The sequence below is a fragment of the Coregonus clupeaformis genome, chromosome 26 (genome assembly GCF_020615455.1).
Source record: "Coregonus clupeaformis isolate EN_2021a chromosome 26, ASM2061545v1, whole genome shotgun sequence".
Classification (NCBI taxonomy): domain Eukaryota; kingdom Metazoa; phylum Chordata; class Actinopteri; order Salmoniformes; family Salmonidae; genus Coregonus; species Coregonus clupeaformis.
The window spans coordinates 27,959,457-27,978,582 of NC_059217.1; the positions used below are offsets into that span (position 1 = coordinate 27,959,457).

At 42.3% G+C, this 19,126-nt stretch overlaps 1 protein-coding gene across 1 annotated transcript; it reads left to right on the forward strand.

The window, feature by feature from the left end:
* Positions 1-5,661: 5,661 nt before the first annotated feature.
* LOC121540595 (arg8-vasotocin receptor-like) lies at positions 5,662-12,297 on the forward strand. The gene is made up of 2 exons (XM_041849592.1): positions 5,662-6,664; positions 11,136-12,297. Exons 1-2 carry the CDS (start codon positions 5,716-5,718, stop codon positions 11,429-11,431), a joined length of 1,245 nt encoding a protein of 414 aa, XP_041705526.1. The 5' UTR covers positions 5,662-5,715; the 3' UTR covers positions 11,432-12,297.
* The last annotated feature ends 6,829 nt before the right edge of the window (positions 12,298-19,126 follow it).

Below are 19,126 nucleotides of genomic sequence, written 5' to 3' on the forward strand. Positions count from 1 at the left end.
TATGTTGGCCAGGGTGGTTCCCAATCAGAGACAGCTGTAGCTCGTTGTCTCTGATTGGGAACCATACTTAGGCAGCCTGTTGGCACCAGTTAGTTTGTGGGATCTTGATCCGTAAAGGTTTGGTGTGTGTAACCTCAGGACTTCACGTATCGTTTCGTTTTATTGTTTTGTTCGTGTGTTGTGTATCAATAAAGATGTACGCTTATCACGCTGCGCCTTGGTTCCACGAGTCATCAGTCAACGTGCGTGACATCTATAAAAACCTAGATTAAATGTCCTATTTGATTTAGGCTTTTGAGTAGAAGACAGATATTCGCTTGTAGACATTTAATTGCTGATTTTATGTATAATTGTAATTTTATTTGATGGACACATACAGCATACAAACACAGTCAAATAAAATGTATTTCTCCAGGGAGTGAAGTAGGCAGCTCTTTTCCTTCACTTTGTTCATTGAGTTATTGTTGTTTTGAGTAATTTCAGAGAGTGTGGGTGTCATATGTAGCCTCTATGAATCATCTCTAATTGAACTCCATGGGGTTGTCTTGTGGAGAAACCATTGTGTAGCCTGCCTCTCAGTAGGAGTTTGGGGTACCCCTTTAGTACACGGCCGTCACAGATACAAGCCTCCAAGCCAGAGGAAACAAACCCATTTTAACTAAACAATGAGCCAGTGAGAGGAATCCCAGTTCAGTAGACCAAGGCTTTGTGCACAACTACAAGTTTTAGTTCATAGGTCAGTGGTTAGTGCCAGTACAATGACCTACATCCACAGGTCAAGTAGCACTCAGAAGCTAAAGAGAAGACTGTTTACTGTGAATAATGTGTTAGCTGTGTGACTGTTGTACAGTGTAACCTAGACAGGGTGAGATTGGTCCTTGTGTGACCATTTATTTTATGAAATCCTGAAACAGAAAAGTTTGAATAGGCGAGTTTTGACATTGACAAAAACCTTTTCATCCTGCCCAGTATTTCCTGGCGCTTTCTGCATATAAATAGAAAATTAGGCATTCTTAGTAAAGCAAAAAGATGGATAATATTTTTCATCATTCAAAGCCACTTTGAAACTGTTATGGCATTAATCACATTAGTGGCATTAATAAAAGAACAGAAAACAATACACACATTTTCAGAATATTCTATTATACAAGAGTATTTCAGACAAGGTATGATTGCTAAGGAAGGAGGCCGACAAAGAATCCACAACGTTGCAAGTATAAGCAGAGCCTTAATGAACTGTAAGCCAAGGAGCGATGTCTGCTGTCATTAAGGTGATTTAGAATGTCCGTTCAGTCTGTAGACATAACACACATTCTCTCTGTTTTCTCGGTTCTCTCTGTTCTTCGGGAAGGAGGGAGGGACACGCGGTCTATATGGAGGACGTTGAGCAGACAGCCAGACACAACAGGTTCCATTGCTAATCAAACACAGAGAGCCCGGAGCGTAATAACAGATCATCCCCTCCCCTATGAACTTCCAGAAACAGCCCAGAAAGGGGAGGGCAGGGCAGGCAGGGGAGGGCAGGGCAGGGCAGGCAGGGGAGGGCAGGGCAGGCAGGGGAGGGTTACAGCTACAGCAGTCAGTGCCTTAAATAACAGGACCCATCCGCTGGCCAAGCCTCAGGCAGCAGACAGGACACAGCTAACCAGAGTTAACCAGAGTGGTCTAAGAGGACAGTCCATTAAACAACACAGACCCTTCAGCAGGGAGGTCACAACAAGAGGAACTCCCACTGGGAGTTTGTGGTACAGAGAGGTTTTATGTCTATGAGACTGTGGTCTGCAACCCCGTGGCATCAGGGCTGGTCCTCTCGGTGGTTCTGATGCATGAGAAGATTAGTGCACTATGACAGAGGATTAGTGGGAACACTTGATGATTCCAGTAAGCCAATTTAACTGAGACGCAATTCAGACGAGGTTCCTGTGTGAACTGGAGAATCAGGTTACATCACTGACCAGAGTCCTTTCAACTGAGACATTGGTGAAACTACAGCGTTGTGTGGTAGAATGCCAATAGAGGCACATGGCTAGTATCATCATCATCATCATCATCATCCTCACCACCACCACCATGACCAGATGGTTTTGACAGTTGAATGACCACAGCAGTTTTTGTAATCGCCTTTCTGGGGCTATAGTTATTGTGTTGAACGTTTTCAGGGGTCACTTCAAAACCATACTGACGTCATCATAATTGTTGGACAAAGAGGAGCTCTAAACAAACGCACAATGGCGAGACTCCCTGACCAAACAAGGCCACAGGAGAGGAAGGAAGGGGGGAGAGAGGGAGAGGAAGGAAGGGGGGAGAGAGGGAGGAGGGGGGTGAAGAGGCAGTGAGGGAGGAGGGGGTGAGGAGGCACTGAGGGAGGAGGGGGGTGAGGAGGCACTGAGGGAGGAGGGGGTGAGGAGGCTCTGAGGGAGGAGGGGGGTGAGGAGGCTCTGAGGGAGGAGGGGGGTGAGGAGGCACTGAGGGAGGAGGGGGTGAGGAGGCACTGAGGGAGGAGGGGGTGAGGAGGCTCTGAGGGAGGAGGGGGTGAGGAGGCACTGAGGGAGGAGGGGGTGAGGAGGCACTGAGGGAGGAGGGGGTGAGGAGGCTCTGAGGGAGGAGGGGGTGAGGAGGCACTGAGGGAGGTAGAGCGAGTGCAGAGGATCGCGCTATCGTGAGAATACGGGAACGTTCAATGGGGGCAGCAGAGAGAGAAAATAGAGAGTGACAGAGGGGAAAGAGAGTGACAGAGGGGAAAGGAAGACAAACATGGTTAAACAATACATCAATATTGTAAAATGTTAACAAGCTGTGTCAGAAAGGAAAGAGACAATGCTAGTTCCTGTATTCCTCAGCAGGCTCTGGGCTGGACCTCTTAGCTGGACCCCGTTATAGTAATAGGGGCGGATGATGATTATTGCAGTGTGAGGAACACTCCGTCATGTCTTCATCACAGGGAGGAGAGATCTGCAGAAGGTGGCATGCAGAATGTCAGGAATCTAATCTCTAACAACGTTTTTTTTTCATTTTTCTTCCTTCTTTCTTCCTCTTCACCCAGATTGGGAGGAGAGAATAAAACACTACATGACCAAAAGTATGTGGACACCTGCTCGTCAAACATCTCATTCCAAAATCATGGGCATTAATATGGAGTTGGTCCCCCCTTTGCTGCTATAACAGCCTCCACTCTTCTGTGAAGGCTTTCCATTACATGTTGGAACATTGCTGCGGGGACTTGCTTCCATTCAGCCACAAGAGCATTAGTGAGGTCGGGCACTGATGTTGGGCGATTAGGCATGGCTCGCAGTCGGCGTTCCAATTCATCCCAAAGGTGTTCGAAGGGGTTGAGGTCAGGGCTCTGTGCAGGCCAGTGAAGTTCTTCCACACCGATCTCGACAAACCATTTTTGTATTTATATATATATCTTTTTTTAATGTTACTCCCTTTTTCTCCCTAATTTCGTGGGATCCAATTGGTAGTTACAGTCTAGCCCGAACCATGAAAAACAGCCCCAGACCATTATTCTTCCTCCACCAAACTTTACAGTTGGCACTATGCATTCGGACAGGTAGCTTACTCCTGGCATCCGTCAAACCTAGATTTGTCTGTCGGACTGCCAGACGGTGCAGGGTGATTAATCACTACAGAGAACATGTTTCCACACTCCAGAGTCCAATGAGCTTTACACCACTCTAGCCGACGCTTGGCATTGCGCATGGTGATCTTAGGCTTGTGTGCGGCTGCTCGGCCATGGAAACCCATTTCATGAAGCTCCTGACAAACAGTTCTTGTCCTGACGTTGCTTCCAGAGGCAGTTTGGAACTCGGTGGTGAGTGTTTCAACCGAGGACAGACAATGTTTACGCGATATGCTCTTCAGCATTCAGCGGTCCCATTCTGTGAGCTTGTGAGGCCTACCATTTCGCAGCTGAGCCGTTGTTACTCCTAGACGTTTCCACTTCACAATAACAGCACTCACAGTTGACCGAGGCAGCTTTAGCAGGGCAGAAATTTGACGAACTGACTTGTGGACAGTGCCACGTTGAAAGTCACTGAGCTCTTCACTAAGGCCATTCTACTGCCAGTGTTTGTCTATAGAGATTTCTTGGCTGTGTGCTCAATTTTATACACTTGTCAGCAACGGGTGTGGCTGAAGTAGCCCAATCCACTAATTTGAAGGGGTGTTCACAATCACATACCTTTGTATATATAATGTTTTTTGGAAAAATGCAATTTCTGTCTGATAATTTCATTCTCACATATCTGATACTGTGAGATAACTGGTGTGTTTGGTCCTTGTCTGTGATGTGACAGAAATGCAAGCCCTGTCAGTTTCTTGCCAAGAAATCTACAGCACCATTCACTGTGGATCAGACTTATTATTAAATATCATGCCTCTCTTTTGTTTTGTACAGTTGAGAACCTTATTTGGTCTTTGAAGTTGATTTCTCTGGCACGTCATGCATTTAGATATTAATCTAAAGAAGTATGTACACACAGGTTACATCAACAAATTTAATCAAAGTTTAAACAATATAACACAATTTCAAGAGCACCGATTTTAACATCAAAGTTGAAACAGTTCATCAGTGTCTTGACTACAAAGCTGCCACAGCTAAGGTGAACAGAGCTGTGCACAAGCTGCATCAAAGCCAACATTCCTGCTTCCATTTCAACTAATGTCTATCTGTTAGTTAAATGAACAGAACATCACCAAGAGAAAGGGTTTCTTCGTTTATATTTCACAACTAACTCATGCTCCACTTCTAACCAAATAGGCCTACACATGGATATGCATACTATTGCATACACAGTATATTGTTGTTTTTTGTAAATAATTGTTTTTAAGGGTTGGTTTATAAAAAGTAAACTACTTGATGTATGCTTTGTCAGCTGAGCCTCTTTCCCGCCAGCGTCTCAATGGTATTATTTTCATTTTGTGTGAAGCTATTTTATTGATTTCATTCTGTATTCAAATGGTAAAATTGTGATTCTCAATTATTTAGGCCTAGATTCAATCATATCAAGTGTAACCGGAGCCGACACCCGCATAGCTGATGTTTTGGCGGTGTCATAGGTGTAACTGTGTAGGAGCTTTCAAATCGTTTAGTTCAGAACGACAAACTGTAGGCTATATAGAAATAATTAAATTAAATACAATTCTAGGACTTGATTCCTGTCAGAGGTGTTCATAAGAGGTGCATCAACCATTCCGGATTTGTTCACGGTATTACATTTCACGGAAAACATGAGTAGGCTAAAGGGTTTTAAATGATTGAAAACAATACATCATTGTATATTTTAAACTGTATTTTAGCAACCGAATCTTTTACATTTCGAATTTATGTATCATTAAAAATTAACATAATTTGTTTGTGTAATTCCAGATGTTTTGTCACATAAAACATTACATTTTCAAAGATAGACTTCAAACTATTATGTTGAGGTGGTGGGCATGCGGTTTGGTGATGTGGGGGGTTGTGTCCAGTTTTGCGTAACATGACTGGCTGTCATAGGATACAGAAGTGGGAATGGCTACAACAGCTCAAGGCGTGGTGGCCGAAATTTGATTCGCGTTTAAAAGGCCCAGCAGCTCAGAAATCAAGAAGAGTTCGTTGGAGTCCTTTCCCGTCAGAGTCAGGTAGCACCTTATTAGGCCTACGGAGAGGCCCTCAACTCTGTCCCTCTGGCACTGTAACTAGGGCCAAGGCGCGCACATAGGGGCTGTGCAATGCACACTCCCGTCCATGCGCTCCTCTTCAACAGAGTCAACCAGTCTCTGGTTTTCAGTCCTACGGATGAACCGATCATGGGGATACTTGGCAATGGCACCATCCTCCCGAACGGGAGCGATCCTTTTGGAAGAAACGAAGAGGTCGCCAAAATAGAGATAACGGTCCTCAGCATCACCTTTGTGGTGGCCGTGATTGGGAACGTCAGTGTCTTGCTGGCCATGTACAACACCAAGAAAAAGACGTCGAGAATGCACCTTTTCATCCGGCACCTCAGCATAGCTGACCTGGTGGTCGCTTTCTTCCAGGTCCTGCCGCAGCTCTGCTGGGAGATCACCTTTCGCTTCTACGGGCCAGATTTCCTGTGCAGGATAGTGAAGCACCTCCAGGTGATGGGCATGTTCGCCTCCACCTACATGATGGTGATGATGACCTTGGACCGTTACATCGCCATCTGTCACCCTCTGAAGACCCTTCAGCAGCCCACCCAGAGGTCCTACATCATGATCATCAGCACCTGGATGTGTAGTCTGGTCCTCAGCATGCCGCAGTACTTTATCTTCTCTCTGAGTGAGATCAAGAACGGCTCGGATGTCTACGACTGCTGGGGCCACTTCATAGAACCGTGGGGCGTAAAGGCGTACATCACTTGGATAACCGTCGGCATATTCCTCATCCCGGTGTTCATTCTGATGATATGCTACGGGTTCATCTGCCACAGCATATGGAAGAACATCAGATATAAGACCAGAAAGACACCAGCGGGAGGTGCGTCTAAAAACGGTCTGATGGGAATGAACTCCGTTAGCAACGTTACCACTATATCCAGAGCGAAGTTGAGAACTGTCAAAATGACTTTTGTAATTGTCCTCTTTTACATAATATGCTGGTCACCTTTTTTCATCGTGCAGATGTGGTCGGTGTGGGATGAGAGTTTCGCATGGGACGGTAAGTGACTTCTCTGTATTGGGGAAGGTAGATTGGATTGCGCACACAAAATCAACAGATGAAGCTTGATATAGAATTAATAACATGAGCTATCTTCACTCAATTATGTTTTTCTCCCTCTACTAATAACTGATGTTAAAGCCACAGTCTATATAGGAGATTGGGCAAAGCGTTTGGTGATGTATCCATTCTGTGCCCCAAAAAATATTGCTTTTACTCATTAACTGGGATGAATATTTTAATGAATGTCAATGAGAATTGACGTGGAATATGTATACACTTGAAGCAGTATAGAAATTAATCTATATATATCATGGTAAAAAAATATATATATATATATACAGTTGAAGTCTGAAGATTATATACACTTAGGTTGGAGTCATTAAAAGTCGTTTTTCATCCACTCCACAAATGTCTTGTTAACAAACTATAGTTTTGGCAAGTCGGTTAGGACATCTACTTTGTGCATGACACAAGTCATTTTTCCAACAATTGTTTACAGACAGATTATTTCACTTATAATTCACTGTATCACAATTCCAGTGGGTCAGAAGTTTACATACACTAAGTTGACTGGGCCTTTAAACAGCTTGGAAAATTCCAGAAAATGATGTCATGGCTTTAAAAACTTCTGATAGGCTAATTGACATCATTTGAGTCAATTGGAGGTGTACCTGTGGATGTATTTCAAGGCCTACCTTCAAACTAAGTGCCTCTTTGCTTGACATCATGGGAAAATCTAAAGAAATCAGAAAGATGTCAGAAAAAAATTTGTAGACCTCCACAAGTCTGGTTCATTCTTGGGAGCAATTTCCAAACGCCTGAAGGTACCACGCTCATCTGTACAAACAATAGTATGCAAGTATAAACACCATGGGACCACGCAGCCGTCATACCGCTAGAGATTAACGTACTTTGGTGCGTAAAGTGCAAATCAATCCCAGAACAACAGCAAAAGACCTTGTGAAGATGCTGGAGGAAACAGGTACAAAAGTATCTATATCCACAGTAAAACGAGTCCTATATCGACATAACCTGAAAGGCCGCTCAGCAAGGAAGAAGCCACTGCTCCAAAACCGACATAAAAAAGCCAGACTACGGTTTGCAACTGCACATGGGGACAAAGATCATACTTTTTGGAGAAATGTCCTCTGGTCTGATGAAACAAAAATAGAGCTGTTTGGCCATAATGACCATCGTTATGTTTGGAGTAAAAAGGGGGGCTTGCAAGCCGAAGAACAACATCCCAACCGTGAAGCACGGGGGTGGCAGCATCATGCTGTGGGGGTGCTTTGCTGCAGGAGGGACTGGTGCACTTCACAAAATAGATGGCATCATGAGGATGGAAAATTATGTGGATATATTAAAGCAACATTTCAAGACATCAGTCAGGAAGTTAAAGCTTGGTCGCAAATGGGTCTTCCAAATGGACAATGACCACAAGCATACTTCCAAAGTTGTGGCAAAATGGCTTAAGGACAACAAAGTCAAGGTATTGGAGTGGCCATCACAAAGCACTGACCTCAATCCTATAGAAAATTCTGACCCACTGGGAATGTGATGAAAGAAATAAAAGCTGAAATAAATCTTTCTCTCTACTATTATTCTGACATTTCACATTCTTAAAATAAAGTGTTGATCCTAACTGACCTAAGACAGGGAATTTTTACTAGGATTAAATGTCAGGAATTGTGAAAAACTGGCTAAGGTGTATGTAAACTTCGGACTTCAACTGTATAGATAGTTGCAACCCAATCTCACACTCAATTCATGCAAATATGTACAAAAAGTATTTCAGCAGATTTCGTGGGTTTTTGTGAGTTTTTGTGTGGCTTAATTTGTGTGAAAATACACACATTTTTGTGCAACTTCATTCATAGGAAAATACCTTTTTGGGGGCAAACTTCGGAAACAATCTTTTGAAAGTTATTAGCGCAATGCATGATGGGCAATGGTGTTCTACACTGCCTTTTTTTTTTGGGTCACACATTTATTTATATATTAAAAAAAACATGTTAACAACCCAATATTGTTAATCAACCAGGTTGTCACCGAAATAATTATAATATAATAGTACGTTGTTTTTTTATTAATGCCAATACTGTTTTCTATGCTTGTTTTCGCTTAATAGTTTGGAGTACTGGTGCCCTTTTTCGTGTAGGCAACAGTAGGCCTACACAATTTTCTTCATAACACATTTCATATTTCCTGGAGCCTACATTACAACATTTAATACATGGCTCCACTTTTTCGTGTACATTACACCATTTCTTTCATAATGCATTTTCATAATGCAATTTTATGAGGGTTGCCAGATTGGAGAAAAAAAAAAACTTGTTTTTTGTGGGATAGATGAAGGTATTTGATTGGGAAATGGGGATACATTTTTATAATGGGAAATTATAATACACACCACAATACACACACACACACACAAACAAACACTTACACACACTCACTTTGTTTATACTCACATTATAGCCAAATCTTGACTTTTGTATGAATTATTTTTTGTATCTAGTTGTCATGTATTCATTACCCCCAGTCAAATTCATTTTGACTGGTAGTGTAACTATACATGAGCTGGACATGATCCCAACACTGCCAATAAAATAGAGTGGAAGAAAGTGAAAGCTGCAACAGGGACTCTAACCAGGGCTCATATGTGGCAAAGTGAGCTCTAACGGCCGATGCCATGAAAGCCTAGCAGGCCTCTGTGCAGAGGCAGTAGGCCTACAATGCTGGCATATGCCCTGTTAAAATAGCCTTAGTATATACCATGATTGACACGACCGTAATAGTCATCATGAAACGGCCTTGGAAGTGCCATAAGTGTAAGCCAACATAATTCATTATTTTACATTAACCTGTTTAACTGCATTGATATGGCTTAATTGATCATAGTCCAGACTTGTTATAGTTGCAAATACCATGCAGTTGCACCTGGGGAATTTAAACCAAACAGATCCTTTTCCCAGGTCTTCTGTTTCCCCATATTTATTGATGAATTAATTTCCCATCATGAAAATGTATCCCCATTCCCCAATCAAATACCTTCATCGATACCACAAAAAAAAAGACAAATACAGCTTCAATCTGGCAACCCACATAAAATCTGACATAGCACCAGTATCCCAAAGTATTAAGCGAAAACAAGCATAGAAAACAGCATTGGCATTAATAAAAATTTAAATATAACATAAGGCTACTATACTATTACAAGTATTTCGGTGACAACCTGGTTGATTAACAATATTGGGTTGTTAATACGTTTTTATATATATATACAGTGAGGGAAAAAAGTATTTGATCCCCTGCTGATTATGTACGTTTGCCCACTGACAAAGAAATTATCAGTCTATAATGTTAATGGTAGGTTTATTTGAACAGTGAGAGACAGAACAACAACAAAAAAATCCAGAAAAACGCATGTCAAAAATGTTATAAATTGATTCGCATTTTAATGAGGGAAATAAGTATTTGACCCCCTCTCAATCAGATAGATTTCTGGCTCCCAGGTGTCTTTTATACAGGTAACGAGCTGAGATTAGGAGCACTCCTTTTAAGAGTGTGCTCCTAATCTCAGCTTGTTTATTGTATAAAAGACTCTCCACCATGGCCAAGACCAAAGAGCTCTCCAAGGATGTCAGGGACAAGATTGTAGACCTACACAAGGCTGGAATGGGCTACAAGACCATCGCCAAGCAGCTTGGTGAGAAGGTGACAACATATAAAAATTATAGACTGATCATGTCTTTGTCAGTGGGCAAACTTACAAAATCAGCAGGGGATCAAATACTTTTTTCCCTCACTGTATATATATATATAAATATAAATAAATGAGGGACACAAAAAAAGGCAGTGTAGAACACCATTGCCCAAAATGCATTGCTCCAATAACTTTCAAAAGATTGTTCTGTAGTTTCCCCTCAAAAATGTATTTGCCTATGAATGAAGTCGCGCAAAAATGAGTATCTTTTCCTACGAATTAAGTCGCACAAAAATGTGTGTATTTTCACACGAATTAAGCCACACAAAAACGCACAAAAACACACGAAATCTGCTGAAATACTTTTTGTACATATTTGCACGAATTGAGTGTGAGATTGTGTTGATATAATTGTGCATAATCCTTTATTGAGCACCACCCTCACCGCATAATTCCGTTACAAAATTTAAACACAGAATACATAGAATCGAAATAATAATAAAAAAATAATTTAAGTGGAAATGTAGCTAAATAGGCATAACATGTATGGTGTCCTGACATCATAGACAAAGTCATTTTAATCCTGTCCCATAATGTTTTTTATTTACCACACTATATGGAGATGTCAGGTGTTTAAATATAGATCAGCGTGTAATTGTTTGCGTTTAGTGATTGTGATTTCACTGCACCGTTGACTTATATCCCAGCTGTTGGACTAATTAGTTGTCTTTTGGTAATTTCCTTTTTTTCCTTTCCTTCCAGAATCTGAGAACACTGCTGTCACATTGTCTGCGCTCCTCGCGAGTTTAAACAGCTGCTGTAACCCGTGGATATACATGATCTTCAGCGGGCATCTCCTTCACGACTTTACTCTTTGTTTCCCGTGCTGTAATAAATTACGTTACAAGTTCAAGAAAGAGGACTCGGAAAGCAGTCTCCGGAGAAATACGGTTTTGACAAAAATGACCAACCGAAGCCCAACGTGCAGTTCGGGCACTTGGAAAGACACTGACAACTACCCCAAGGTCTCCATTCAATCTAGCCAAGTGGATACCTAACACAGCGCGTTAAACGAACAAACACAAGCTAGTGATTATTTATTGATTGACTCTTATTGACTTGATAGTTATAAGACTTTCAAGGTACAACTTTAAAACGGGTTGGAATCTGACAATGATTGACTGATGTGTCTCTAAAATAGATGAGCGATTACACAGTTGTTTTGGGATATATTGTCTGGTATGCCATTTGGTTGGCCAGTCAGAAAAACATCTCAAGAATGAAGTCTTGAGAAAGTAAGAGTGATAAGCTAAAATCACAAAGTGATAAGCTATTTCCTCTGGTAAAAATTTTTTATAAGGTGAAGATTCTCTTTTATGTGCCATATAGTCTACAGGCCAGTGTTTCAACAGGTTCCAAACCTGATTCTCTGGAGTCTAATATAGTTTATAATGGGTGAAATACATCAGATCTGAATTTGAAAATGTAAAGTAGAAAAGAAACAGATGAACTATCTAAATACCAACAGCTATATCACTTGAGTAAAAAAAAAAAAAAAAACGTTAGAACATTCCACAATCCCAGGGTCCTCTTTTCAATGCACTCATGACTTTCCAGTCTAGGAATTTCTACAGCAAAACCCAGACTAATTCAGATGACATGACAGATCTCAGTGACCAAGGACCCTGGATTAGATCACAGTCATGCCATTAAGATAGTGCACTTTTTTAATAACGTTAGGCAAATGGTTGCCGTCTGTGTTGGCCATATTTCCCCAGTGAGCCACTCACTCAGTGTGAATTAAAAACGAATTGGGCATGGAGGGTTTACAAAGCAACAGAGGTGTCTGCCTGCCTGGTGGATTTCTACACAGACACCCAAGGCCAGGGGTGCAACTTTGGTTTTAGAAGTGGGGGGGACTTTTTTTATGCAGTGGATAAACACTCCAAACAGCCTACCCGACCGCTCGGAGGCGTCCGCATGGTCCTAAAGCACACCATTGCCCTGTTTTGTATCACATTCCAATGATAAAACTGGGGGGTACAAAAATGCGATTTCAGAATGTCCCCAGTGAAAGTTGTGCCTCTGCCCCAGGCAATGTTCCCTCTAAACTGAGGGGGCGTGTAGTATCCCCGAGACTGCCGCGAAGCTCCCACAGGACTGCTGCCCAGAAGAAATATCAGCCCATGCAGAGGAGCACGAGATTTACTTCACTCATCTTTCTAGAGAAGTGGTCACCAATTGGTCAATTGCAATCGACTGGTCGATCTCCAAGGCATTCCTAGTCGATCGCCAAACATTTCTGTAAAAAACAACAACGATAAAGCCTTGTGTTCCTATTTTTGGCAGTAGGTGCACCTGATTCAGCTGCCCTGCGCGAACTGTTGCCATTTTGAACCATTTCATGTGTTTGAAGGTACAAACTCTGCCTTCCCGGCGGGCCCAGGGAACAAATCAAATGCACTATAAACCTACCAATGGCCAATCGGATGGCTCAGATTACTGTGTCTGCAGTAACGTAACAGGCATAAAAGAAAGCTACAGCAAAGTTGATACTGTGAGATTTCAAAACGTTTAGAACCATGACTAGAGAGAGACTGTCAACGAATACAGCAAAGAGCTGCTGTTTTTATGATTGAGTTCATGTTTAAGTTCTTACTCAGCACTGTCAACACTTTGTATTCAACAGTTTTATAAGACATAAAATGCGCGTTCTTCCTATTTCCACTCAGCGCTACAACAAGCACTGCAGCCGTAATGAATGAGTAGGAAAATGTATCGATAGGCTTTCATTGTTGTTATTATTAGCGGATTGGGTATTTTCTAATACAGAAGAATAGTTCACTTTCGTTGTTCATAGGAGTAACAACATGAATTTGTGCCTGAGGCAGAAATAATGCGGTGCAACTGGAAGACGGTGTCAGTGTCAGTGGAGGAAAGGGAGAGTGGAGGGATGTTCAGAGGCGGACCCTCAGTCTGCTGCTCTCTCACTCCACTGAGACTGACCATCAGCAAATTATTTAAATGTACAGTGCATTCGGAAAGTATTCAGACCCCTTGACTTTTTCCACATTTTGTTACGTTACAGCCTAAATTTTTTAGAATAAAATACAAAATCTACACAATACCCCATAATGACAAAGCGAAAACAGGTTTTTAGACATTTCTGCACATTTATTAAAAATAAACATACCTTATTTACATAAGTAAAGATCCTTTGCTATCAGACTCGAAATTGAGCTCAGGTGCATCCTGTTTCCATTGACCATCCTTGAGATGTTTCTACAACTTGATTGGAGTCCACCTGTGGTGAATTAAATTGATTGGAAATGATTTGGAAAGGAACACACCTGTCTATATAAGGTCCAACTGTTGACAGTGCATGTCAGAGTAAAAACCAAGCCATGAGGTCGAAAGGAATTGTCCGTAGAGCTCTGAGACAGGATTGTGTCGAGGCACAGATCTGGGGAAGGGTACCAAAACATTTCTGCAGCTTTGAAGGTCCCCAAGAACACAGTGGCTTCCATCATTCTTAAATGGAAGAAGTTTGGAACCACCAAGACTCTTCCTAGAGCTGGCCGCCCAGCCAAACTGAGCAATCGGTGGAGAAGGGCCTTGGTCAGGGAGGTGACCAAGAACCCAATGGTCACTCTGACAGAGCTCCAGAGTTCCTCTGTGGAGATGGGAGAACCTTCTAGAAGGACAACCATCTCTGCAGCACTCCACCAATCAGGCCTTTATGGTAGAGTGGCCAGAAAGAAGCCACTCCTCAGTAAAAGGCACATGACAGCCCACTTGGAGGTTGCCAAAAGGCACCTAAAGGACTCTCAGACCATGAGAAACAAGATTCTCTGGTCTGATGAAACCAAGATTGAACTCTTTGGCCTGAATGCCAAGTGTCATGTCTGGAGGAAAACTGACACCATCCCTACGGTAAAGCATGGTGGTGGCAGCATCATGCTGTGGGGATGTTTTTCAGCGGCAGGGACTGGGAGACTAGTCAGGATCGAGGGAAAGATGAACGGAGCAAAGTACAGAGAGATCCTTGATGAAAACCTGCTCCAGAGCGCTCAGGACCTCAGACTGGGGTGAAGGTTCACCTTCCAACAGGACAACGACCCTAAGTACACAGCCAAGACAACGCAGGAGTGGCTTCGGGACAAGTCTCTGAATGTCCTTGAGTGGCCCAGCCAGAGCCTGGACTTGAACCCGATCTAACATCTCTGGAGACACTTGAAAATAGCTGTGCAGCAACGCTCCCCATCCAACCTGACAGAGCTTGAGAGGATCTGCAGAGAAGAATGTGAGAAACTCCCCACATACAGGTGTGCCAAGCTTGTAGCGTCATACCCAACAAAGTACTGAGTAAAGGGTCGGAATACTTATGTAAATGTGTTATTATTATTTTTTTATGGGGTATTGTGTGTAGATTGATGAGGGAAAAAAACGATTTAATCAATTTTAGAATAAGGCTGTAACGTAAGAAAACATGGAAAAAGTCAAGGGGACTGAATACTTTCCGAATGCACTGTATATACTGTGTCACAGTTCCTCTCATAGCCTCCCCAGCCTTAGCAACATTTGAAAAAATACACATTCCACAGCACGGGCTACGTGGGGAAAGAACTCACACACAGAAACACTTCTTGACTTCCTGCCTGGGGAAACCTATTGTTTTGGACACAGCACGCATGATAACACCAGGCTACACATTTTGCTGTACATTCATGCCTATGTATTCTATAGGATGTGACTGACAATACAAGCTTTTATTTTCCATCGATTTCATTGTGTATCAAAAGGAAAATACTGGCGTAAAATATTAAACCTAAAGTATAGGTTTTCCAATTTGTATATACTGTATAATTGGAATATATATTTGTATAGAACACATTTTGCCCAGGTTGAAGATATCTATATGAATAATTTATGTAAAGTTGTGTAATGTGACTTTGTATCTATTTTCCCTTGCACACATTGTAAAGACAATACATATTGCAGAACATATAAAGAAAATATGCTATACAAACTTTACATTGTAATGCCTCTGTCTGTTTTTTGAAATAAGTGTCACGATCGTCGGTGAGAGAGGAGGACCAAGGCGCAGCGTTGAATGCGAACATATTTATTTATATAATGATCACACGATCAAAACAACAAAACGAAAACGTGACGTCCCTGGTTACATACACAAACCAACACGGAACAAGAAACCACAATGAATGAATGCCTAACGGCTACCTAAGTATGACTCCCAATCAGAGACAACGAGCTACAGCCGTCTCTGATTGGGAGCCACCCTGGCCAACATAGATATACAAAAAACTAGAATACCCAAAGGAAACTCACACCCTGGCTCAACATACAAGTGTCCCCAGAGCCAGGGCGTGACAATAAGTAACAAAGGAGCCACTACTGGTAAGAGGAACCCATGTGACATGTCTGAAATGGCACCCTATTCCCTATATAGTGTACTGCTTTTTACCAGGGCTCACAGGGCTCAAAAGTAGATCAAACGTAGTGCCCTATATAGGGAACAGGATGCCAATTTCAGATGCACACTTGGAAACGTGGTAACTGCTGCAGGAGCTTCACTCAGCCTGGGAGGAGGTGATGTTCAAGGTTTCTCACATCAACTCTCTGTGAGCAGCAGCATAGCATCTCTCTCGCTCTCCCATAGCCCTGAGTGGCCATGTATGGGTCAATACCAACCACATCTGGGTTCAAATAGGATTCAGGTGGGCAGTGTTGGCATTTCTAGAGACTATTTATTTTGTTTATTTTGTGTAATATATCTTTTTTCCATTTCTTTATTTTTTCTACAAAACATACATACATGCGAACGACAACTTACAGACACCTACAAACAATGAATACATCTCTTCTGCCCAGACCTGCATGATCACACCTCCATCCCTAGTGCCTGCATTATTGTTTGCCACATGGTCTTAAATTGGACCAATTTGTTTTTCTCAGTCGCCCATGCTATTTCAATATTTCAATAATAAATCATTAGATTTTTCCATTGTGTCAATGATGGCGGATTGATTGACTTCCAAGTTTTTAGTATAAGTTTTTTCAAAAAGAGTGATGAGAAGAATCGTCCATCTCATTGGGTATCTCATTAACCCCCCATATGTCATGTCTTGAAGTATGCAGACAGATCGATTAAAAGTACTTTTACATTGTAATACTTCTGACTGACAACTTTCTAGCTCCGCCCACAACTTCAGAACTTTATAGGATTCCCAGAAAGCATGGATTATTGAGTCATTATACAACGGGTGGGTCTAATTCTGAATGCTGATTGGTTAAAACCGCATTCCAGCCGGTGTCTATTTCACAAGTTACCACCGGCTAAATCTATGACATTAAAATGCCTATTTACTCTGTTCCATCTGACTGCGCAATCCACTGTCTCATCAGTCCAGCCAGGCAATTTATAAACTTGATCTCCACTATAAAAAGCATCTAGACATTATCTCACATTTCTTTTAGACTAACATTTAGTTTTCAACAGCGGAGATTTGTATAAACCTTGCTGTCTGTCTCTCCGACATTTGCAACATTGTTTCAATATTCAAATTTCATCTCCAGCTGTCCCATAGTAATGAACGTGTCGGGAAGAGGCAGACAGGCAGGCAGCGTTTCTCATCCAGTCGAAATCATGAATCAGCTGGCATAATTTTTATGGATATATACAAAGAAATGTCAATTGAAAAAAGGTCTAACGAAACGAGAGCACATTCTCTATGCCAGGAGAAATCGCGCCTCATTAGCTCATTGTTATGGATGTATCCAAATTAATGTCACTAGAAAACTGCTTAAACAAATGCAGCTACTGTTCTTATTCTGGCTGCACTGTTTGACGTGACTGTATATTGGCCGTAGTTGGCTAGCTAGCAAGCAAGGGATAAGAACGTTGCCCTCACATCCTTACCCACCCAGGCCCAGCTTATCCCAAACCTCCACCTTCTCATACACATCTACACTCCTCTATACATTCACCCACAACATACACCCCACACCTCATTTCAGTTGAATCCATTCAGTTGTACAACTGACTAGGTATCCCCCTTTCACCTTTCCAGCACACTCACTTTCTCCCACCCGCCCTCCCACACACATCCACATTCACCCTACCTCACTCTCCCCTTCATATACACCGACACCCACTCACACTCTCTCGCCCACACACACACACATCCATAGAACAATTATTGATCATTATTGACTTACATGGTATATATCTTCTTTTATATTGTCCTTTCAGTGTCCATGTATCTCATTGGCATTGACTAATTCTATAGTTACTTTCTAGAGAAGAACAGTTACTTGGGGACAATAGAGTAAATTGTATTGGGGGGAGGAATATGGTCTCAATTTACCATAAGCTGGTCTTGGGCATCACTGTATGTAGCTTAGTGCGCTTATAATTAGTTTCTGCTTCTGACACTCCTTAGGGCACTGGGCTCTCTTTCAACTGGAAAGGTTTCCTGCAGCCTGTTCATGGCTTCATCAGCGCTTGTGAACTCCATTCTCTGTGTTCCCTTCCATACCCATAGTACTTTTGGGAATCGGAGTTGAGACTTGATCCCTTTTTCCTCCAGTGACTGTCTGATCGGAATGAATTGCTGGCGTTTCTTCCTCAGTCTAGCAGGTAGGTCCTGGATGAATCGAATGGACTGGGCCTGGACCTTATTCTCCTTTTCCCCCTGTGCCTTCAGAATGTTGACTTTGGTCTGATATTTCCACAGCTTAAAGATTACCATGCAAGGGTATTTAGCGTTCTTCTGCTTCACGCCGATCCGATGGCATCGCTCCAGATCTTCCGGCAACACCTCCATGCCAAGCTCCTCCAATATCAGCTTGATCACGTATCTGGAAAGGTCCCCTTTTTCCTCGTCCTCCAGTAGGGACGATATTCTCATATTATTTAGTCTCAATCTGTTTTTGAGCTGATTCAGTTCATCTTCTAAAGTTTGCACTTTCCAGAAGGCCAGTTTTGTTGTCTTGTTCGTCCACGCGCCGGCCCTGTATATGCATATCTGATCCGATAGACTCCACTTTCCCCGGGAGCAAATCAACCTTTTTAACAACAGACTGTTACAGTTTGTTTGTTTTGGTGAACATTGAAAGCATTTTAACTATGTTTTCCTGGATATCCTTCAGCTGTTTGCTGCTCTCATTTGCATCTCCAAGTTGTGCTTTGTCTTTTCCTCTAAGGGAAGCCATGGCGTGTTGAGCTCGAATCTCAGCGTCGCTCCACTCACAGATTGGTTCGCTGTTGTGAATAACTGACCGCTCACTCTCTCCCGGTTACTTGGTGATATATTGATCTTTCGATTTTAAAGGCTTAATTTAAACTTATATTGCCTGCTCATATAAACACAGTCTTGTTGGTACAAAACGGAGCTACTCTCTCTCCATGCGTCCTATCGGTACGCGCATGCGCCTTCCACCACTATAGACTATTTCATTAGTTCTGTTAGGTCAGACAAGCTCAATCAAGCACAGATAAAGTATTTTGAAATATTTCAAATACTACTTGAACCCAGGTCTGATACCAAGACCAACCACCATAACGTAAGCCAGATAGCCTGGTATTGTGGGTAGGGTAGGGGACATTCTTATACTTTGTGTGATTGTGTGAAATGGGCCGGAACAAGCCGGGGCCCAGCCAGCGAGATATTGTCAGATAGTGTTGTCAACCTCTGCGACATCTGGCAACCCCAACATCTGGCAACCCCAAC